We start from the raw sequence: 8142 nt of genomic DNA, 5'->3' as shown, positions 1-8142 counted from the left end.
AGAGGAAGACAAGGAGGAGAGAGAGGAAGATGAGGAGGGAGAGGAAGACAAGAGAAGAGAAAAGAAGAGGAGGAGGAGGGAGAGGAGGAAAACAAAGACAAAGAGGAGGGAAAAGAGGAGGGAGAGGAGGAGGAGGGAGAAGAACACAAGGAGGAAGGAGAGGAAGAGGAGAGAGAGGGCAAGAACAAGGAAGAAGCAAGCAGTATGAAAGGTCCTATCTTATCACAATGTGCATGCACAGAACATGAACTTACAGTAGCATATCTGGTTGCTTACTCATGGGTCTTTTATGATTCGTTTATGATTAACTTTGTTCCTGATTCTAAATGACTTATCTCAATTATTCACTCAGACCTGCTGTCTAATGAGGTTATGAACTCTGTGTCCAGGAGCCACGTTCTGTTCATCTTTGTACCTCAGTGTCTAATACAATACTATGAACCCATGGCAAGTACTCAGAGAATGTTTGACCCCTAGATGTCTCGTGGAGGCTGCCACAAGAGGAATTTATAGCACACAGCTGTTAGCGGCAGTGTGCATATGGCTGTCAATTAAATAAAGATAAGCTTGGGGGTACAAGGCTGCTGACTGCTTAAGCGAATGGGCTCAGGGTGTTAGGACTTTGGTAATGTCCTTCCAGTGGACAATGTGTGTGCCCCACAGTTCCACAGTGATCTCACTTCAATTAAACCAACCTAACAAGTAGTTATTGGATCTGGTCGCTTAGGACACAGTGGGTCACTGTACCTCCTACAGCTCACTCCGGGCTTGACTCTGCTTTATCTGCGTTGCTACCCCTCCTCTCTGCTCACGGAAGTCTCTCCGCTTTCCTATGTCCTTCTAATTCGTTCTCCACAATGCCATCAATGTGAGCTTGTTTGTTTGCTTGCTTGTCTTTCATGACAGGGCTTCTCTGTATAGCCTTGGCTACCCTGGAACAAACTCTGTAGACGGATGGGGCTAGCCTGGAACTCACAGATCCACCTGCTCAGCCTCGCGAGTGCTAGGACCAAAGGTGTGTGCCACCACTGCTGAGTTGCTTTTTTTTTTTTTTTTAATTTTTGTTAAAGATTTATTTATTTATTTTATGCATATGAGTATACTATTGCTCTCTTCAGAGATACCAGAAAAGGGCATCAGACCCCATTACAGATGGTTGTGAGGCACCATGTGGTTGCTGGGAATTGAACTCGGAACCTCTGGAAGAGCAGTCAGTGCTCTTAACTGCTGAGCCATCTCTCCAGCCCAGCACTGAGCTTTTTAAAAGAGTAAGTCCTAGCACACCTCCCTTCAAACCCTTCTAAACATTTTCTCTGCCCTTACGTTGAAATCTGGAACAGTTCCACCCATCCCTGCCTCCCGCTCCTATCCCCACCCCTGATCCAACAGTGTAACGAGCTAGACCCTAATGTACCTCTCCACTGTACAGCTCACTCTTAACCAGCCAGATGCTCGTCTACCTGTCCAGCTCATTCCTCACCCTCTGACTGTTAGCCCCAGCCGTGTTAGCTAATCTGTATGGAATCCCAGTCAGATCGTGCCTCTGCCAATGGAAAGCTGTGCTCGGGTCTGTCAAGAAAATCCCAGTAAGCAGCAAAGAAACTCAACTTATGGACTCAGATGTAAAACTTACGATTTAAATGAACAAATTTCTTTTCCTGCATGATTACTATAGTGACGCAAACAGTATATTCTCTCCCAGGAAGGAAAACCTAAGCTACAAAGGAACAAGAGTTCTAATGGAAGGAAGGTTGAACATAGAAGCATTATGGAAGCAGCTGTTTGGTAGACCAGCAGCACCTGCCCATCATGGCTTTCCACATGATTATAACTGTTAACAACAACATAAAATATGAAATGAGAAACTCTGGGGACAGAACTGATGAAAAGTAAGAATTTGTCACAATTCTGACCACAAAAGGCTTCAATGAAAGCGTTGCTAGAGGATTCGGGCAAGATTCACCTCCATCCTTACTATGAGAGGGCCATGCAGAGCCTGCGTCTCTCTCGACGGAACCTGAATGAGAATACCTGTGGCCCTGGGTGCTACTGGTAGCAATTTTACAACCATTAAATAATCCTGTAAGTGGCAAGATGGAGAAGTACAGCAACTTCCATCCTGCTGGCTAATGTGGCTGATGCCAAGCCTCTGTGTCTCTGGACATCAAGTAATATGTGCCAATAAGGTTTTTTTTTGTAATTATTATTATTTAAGTTGATCTGAGTTATTAGTTGGAGCCCAAAGTCCCCTGATACATGTCTAAGAAGCAATTCAAAAGAAAGAAAGAAAGAAAGAAAGAAAGAAAGAAAGAAAGAAGAAAATAAAGGAAAGAAAGAGAGATAAAAATATAAAAACATGAGTTTTCTATAGAAGAATTCAGGCCCTCTCATGAAGATGTTAGGACACTGAAAGCACAGGAATAATTCAGGAAATTTTTCTGTGAAAAAGGATATTCTGCTTTCACTGGGCAGGATTAACAGTATGTGCAGCATTATGGAAGGCGTATTAATGAGACAGGTATGGGGGGTGCACACCTTTAGGCCCAGCACTTGGGAAGCAGAGGCGGGCAGATCTCTATATAGCCAGGGCTACATAGAGAATCTGAGGTTTCCCAGGGCTATCTAATGAGACCCTATTTTAAACAAACAAACAAACAAACAGAAATAAAATATCCAGAATAAAACACACAGAGGAAAAAAAAAACCTACATCATCAGTTGGTTTGGGGAAAGCGTCTAGGCTCAATGCACATGCAGCCAGAGTCCTCGAAGAACAGAAAAACAGATAAAAAGATGATGGTCAAAATTTTTTTAACTTGGTTTTAAAACTCTTATAGATCTACAAATCTAAGGGTCGTGTTAGAGTCACCTTTGTACCTCGGCGTTGTGCAGAGCAAACTCTCTGCGCATGACTGCTCCCGAGCAAGAGTCACTAATCACGGAGAAAACGCTCACAAAGCACAGCACAAACCGCTTCAGATCACTAGGAGAACATCTCGAAAGCTCTCAGAAGGAAAGGAGACACGTCTACACAGGAGACACACGACAGCAGACTTCTCAGAAAGAATGCAAGCCAACAAGAAAAAAACCATCAGTGAAGGAGTTCTTTAACGATGGATCTTTTTTTTTATTATTTCCAAAATGAAAGCAAAGACTTTGTCAAAAATAAAAAAATGAAAATTGGAAGAATTCACTCACCATAGACTCACCCTACTAGGAATGGGAAAAAGAATTTTTTTTAAGACAAATGGGAATATGATACGAGATGCATAGATAAATATATTGGTAAACACACAAGCTTTTTTTTTTTTAATTCTTTAAAAAAAAAACCTTGAAAAGACAATTGACTGTTTAAGATAATAACAATGTGTTATTGAACTTACACCATTTGTAGAAATAAAATATCTGACAATAGCTTAAAGACTGTTGGGAAAGGTAGACGGAAGGTTTCCTGCTGTCAGACTGTTTCAACGCATCACCTGAAGTACAAGCCATGTGATACAGCTCCACACTATAAACCCTAAGGCAACCATTAAGAGGAATTAAATTATATCTGATTAATCCAACTAAAAGGACAAGATAGAATTATAAAAAAAAGTACTCAATTCCAAAGACAGGACAAAGGGGCAGGGGGATGGACAAATACAACACACACACAAAAGATAAGACAGACCAGGTCTAAACATCACTAACAGACAAAACATAAATGGATTGAGACCCACACAGCCAGAATGGATAACAAGCAAGACCAAACTCACTATCTACGAAAAGCCCCAACACACACACACACACACACACACACACACACACACACACACACGGTACTGTATAGGTAAAAGCACTGGCTGTTCTTCCAGAGGACCCAGGTTTGGTTCCCAGCACCCACATGGTGTCTCACAACCATCCATAATACCAGTTCCAGGGGATGCAACACCTTCTGTCCTCCTTAGGCATGGTACACATAAACACACACAGGACTCCCACATGCAAATAAAAATAATATTTTTAAAAGACAAACTTAAAAGTACTGAAAAGAATAACATTAACATAATTCAGAAGAAAGCTGAAACAGCTATGTTAATATCAGGCTAGTAGATTTCAGAGCAAAGAATAACATCAATGATAAAGAGACCCATTTAACAAAGATAGAGAAGTCAATTCATCGAAAGGGCACAACATGTATTACCCAGTGAGCCTCAGTCCACCCAGACAAGAAAACAGAAAGCTACCTTTCATGGCTGAAATACAGCATCAGCATTCTTGAACTAAAACTGAACACAGCCAAAATGGAACTTACGACTTTCCTTATGTAATGAATGGCAGGCAATTTTACTAATAAAAAAAAATATCTCTCAGGAGTCAAAGGTAGTGCATTCAAGAGTTTATTTTAAAAAAAGAAAGAAAGAAAGTCAGCCAGGTTTAGCGCCACAGACTACAATCCCGTTAGTCAAGAGGCCGAGCTGCACTGACAGCACCCAAGTTCAAGATCAGCCTACAGAGTGAGTTCCAGGTCATTCTGGGCCAGGGAAATTTAGTGAGAACCCTGTCTCAGGCATCAAAATTTTAAAGAGGGTGAGGACATAACTTAGTGACATGATGTTACCAAGTATGTTGCAAGACCCTGGTTCAGTCCCCAGCACTGCAAAAATAAGTTTATAACTTCAAAACCAGTCTGAGCAAAGTGATAGAAAACTGGCTTACCTCTCATACTGCCTATCTCGTGGTAACGAAGTGGCCCAATGTCGTAAATCCATGATTAATAGAAGTAAAAGGAGACAAGGTATAAAAAAGAGTCCCAGGAATGCCACCCGCTGACGGAAAAATGGGCTCACTGTGGGCACAGTGAAGTACCAGGGGGCTGGGCAGAGGTAGGAAAAACTGATCCTGGAATGAGACAAACATTTGTTAAGTCCTAAAAACTCTCTACAAATTACTGCTTTAAAACTAGATGAATGCCCTGCAGGCAAAAATCCATGTCAACAGAAGCCTAATTTTTTTTTTCAGTTGCAAATGAGAGACAAGCACCTGTATGGCTCATAGTATTTCTATCATGCAGTTTAGAAAGACATGATGTGCGGTTTCCAAACTCTGCGCTTGAGTAATCTAATGTTAATACAAAGATGACGGGGAGAGGGCCGCGGGGTGGGGGTGAGGGCACTTCCTAATACTGGTTAATCAGAGAAGCTGCAACACGACCACTAGCAACGCTGTCAGGAAACCAGATGGTTACGAAAGTCATTTAACTGATTTTTTAAATGCTTTAACAAATTATATACACAAGGAGACCTTTTCTTAAAATTAGTTTTAACAGATACATAGTAAAAACTGAATCTTTTGTCCTGACTCAAGCACCTTTCAGAGACAACCACTGCTACTCTCAAGATCCCAGGTTACGGGCTGGAAAGTATTGGACTGGCCTTTCCAAAGAATACCGCTTTGATGTCTTTGCATACACCTGACCAGAATGCAAAGTTTAGGTGCAACCTCAGGGCAAACCTCACCTAGCCTCCCGGTGCCCCCCTCCCCTGCCCCCCTGTCCCTGGTACCACCCTCCACTGAGCCCCCTGCCAGATATAACAGGTGAAAACCTTACCTAGCCATGGGTTCCCTTTAATGGTCTCGACGTCTGTCACCTCCGTTTTCTTTTGCTCTGAGAGGGTGGCCTCCTAGTCCCAGGCATCTCCTAAAGCTGCAGCCTGGAAAGGGTTGGCTGGCTTTCAGGCATGCCTCCAGCAGTGCCCAAAGGACCGGATCCCCGCAGTGACTGCACACTCCCCTCCCACTGTATTGACCCGCGCTCCGTGTGGGTTCTCTCTCCTCCCGCGGACCCGGAGGATCCTACCACGCATCCCGGGCGCGGGGCTTTCCTATGGACAAGCTCCGCGCTCACAGAGCACGCCACCCTAGGTGGTACGGACGGGGACTCCGCTTCCTCTCCTCGGGTCCCGCAGCTCTCCCGCAATCCCACTCACGGGATCCCGAGGCTCGCTCGTCCCTCTGCACAGCCTGGCCTGGTCCTCAGCCGTTCCCCGTGGCTCCCAACACAGCCGGAAGGAGGCCCGGCTGCCGGCGGCGCCACGTCCCCAAGGAAACCGCACCGAGCCAATAACTGCAGGGGACCCGGAGAGACCCGCCCTGCGCGCAGCCGGAGCCACGGACAAACCCGCGGCGGTCACACACTGAGCGTCTGTTCACAGCGAGGCCGATCCCCAAAGGTGCCCGGTCACGAATGCCCGCCCCTGGACTCCCGGCCGCGCCCAATAGAAAAGACGTCGCACCCAGGCTCCGCCTGGAGGGCGGGCTGGGACCCGAGACTGCTGCAGGGCCAGCTCCCTGCTGGTGGCCTCCGCTGCAGCTTCCTCTGTTGAACGTTTCTGTGGATGGGTCTCGGGATGCTCACCACAGTTATGCACCCCTTGTCCATAACCTTTCTTCCCACAATGGTAGTTCCTCCATCCAGTCCCTTTTGTCCACGAATTGATGTCCCAGGATCACTGCCATCTCTCATGATAGAAACATTGTGAGAAAAAAATTAGAGATTTGATGTTTGCATCAAAGCGCTCGTGTCCATTTCTTCAACGTTGGTTGTCTACTGTGTGCAGATCATGGACATTTGTATTGTTGTCCTCCTGGGCCATACGGTGACACAAAAGCAACAGTCCCTTTATTCTTGCTTATACCAGCCCTGTGCCTCATTTGCATGAAGAAGTCTCTTGAATGGCAGAAAATCTGAATTTTTTTTACAACCTGTCCCTTTCATCACTGTCCACGATGCACCTACTGCATCTTCTCACCTCTTAGTTAAGCTCCGGTGTGTACCCTTGCCGGTTTGGACCTGATAGTTTTTGTTCATTTTATTCCTCTCACCTACTTTATCAGCTCCTGATCATGTCTTACCTTTGACTTAAAGATGTCTTCCTTCAAAAATCTTACCCGACCCCCACATCTCTTTATAAACACCCTCTGTTTCAGTTTCCCTTTGAATTACAATCAGGTGCCTGTCTGCCCCACTAACTCCATATTCTTGAAAGCAGGACTATCTGTTTTTACACGTTCCCAAAGATAAGTCACACGTTCCCTCATAAAACACAGCTAACATAGGATATAAATGAACACTGGGACAGGGATGAAGACCAAGAAGAGATCAATAGGGACAATTTTATTCAAAGCTGGCTGTAATCAGTGACAGTCACTGTCACTGCATTTGGCACAGAATCGAAGTGGTCAGAGAAGTAAAGCAGTTTAATAGTGAAAGGGACAGGGCTTGTGTATCTCTGACTTGGGGCACTATAACAAAGAAAGGCTGAAGGCTGGGTGACTGATTCTGAGTAAAACACTCAGCACTCTCCAGCTTGGCCTGAGCTAGACAGATTTTTCTTTTGAGCAAATAAAAAAGAAGCTAGCTGGGGTGGTGGCTTGTCTTTAATCCTACCACTTGGAGGCAGAGGCAGGCTGATCTCTGCTAGTTCGAGGCCAGCCTAGTGTACATAGTAAGTGCCAGAACAGACGGGAACATGTAGAAAGACTCCATCTGGCCACTGGCTGCACAGATTGACCAGAGTTCTGTCATCCTTGATCTGATCTTTGCCTACTTTTTCTTTCCCTTCTGCTTCTCTGACAATCAGGTTGCCATCTTAACTTGTCCGTTCTCCTTGAACTCTCACCTCTCAACTTTCTCTCCCTCAGTCACCACACCGCTTTAGTGTTATACTTAATCTGGGACACTGAAACCACCCTGAGGAAAAGGTATACAGGCAAATGGAGGACTGTGAATGTAGATCAGATGCTAGACTGTTTTCCTAGCACAGACTGTGAACCCCTGTGTTAGACCCCCAGTACCACAGGGAAAAAAAAAACAAAAAAAAACAAAAAAACAAAAAAAAAAACAAAAAACAGAAAAGTAAAAACAAACAAAATAAAGACAAAACAAGCCAGAGCCGGACGGTTCTTGCCTGTAGTCCCTGCAGTCATGGACAGAGAACCAGAAGTCCAAGGTCAAGCTGGGGACAGTGGTGACACATGCCTTTAATCCCAGCACTTGGGAGGCAGAGGCAGGCGGATTCCTGAGTTCAAAGCCAGCCTGGTCTATAGAATGAATTCCAGGACAGCCAGGGCTATACAGAGAAACCCTATCTTGAAAAAC

At 44.8% G+C, this 8142-nt stretch overlaps 1 protein-coding gene across 1 annotated transcript in view; it reads right to left on the bottom strand.

Annotated features, from left to right (window-relative positions):
- Positions 1 to 6060, bottom strand: part of Entpd7 (ectonucleoside triphosphate diphosphohydrolase 7) — a 47165-nt gene extending 41105 nt beyond the window's left edge. Inside the window, exons 1-3 of the mRNA XM_028774767.1 lie at positions 5972 to 6060; positions 5593 to 5695; positions 4701 to 4883 (exon numbers count right to left, since the gene is read on the bottom strand). Of these exons, the coding sequence (XP_028630600.1) occupies positions 4701 to 4883; positions 5593 to 5600 (191 nt within the window). The 5' untranslated portion in view covers positions 5601 to 5695; positions 5972 to 6060. The remainder of the gene's footprint in view (positions 1 to 4700; positions 4884 to 5592; positions 5696 to 5971) is intronic.
- Positions 6061 to 8142: the final 2082 nt, after the last annotated feature.

This window comes from Grammomys surdaster, unplaced genomic scaffold (genome assembly GCF_004785775.1).
Source record: "Grammomys surdaster isolate TR1022 unplaced genomic scaffold, NIH_TR_1.0 66, whole genome shotgun sequence".
In the NCBI taxonomy this organism is placed as follows: Eukaryota; Metazoa; Chordata; class Mammalia; order Rodentia; family Muridae; genus Grammomys; species Grammomys surdaster.
This window is presented reverse-complemented; position numbering and strand designations above follow the sequence as displayed.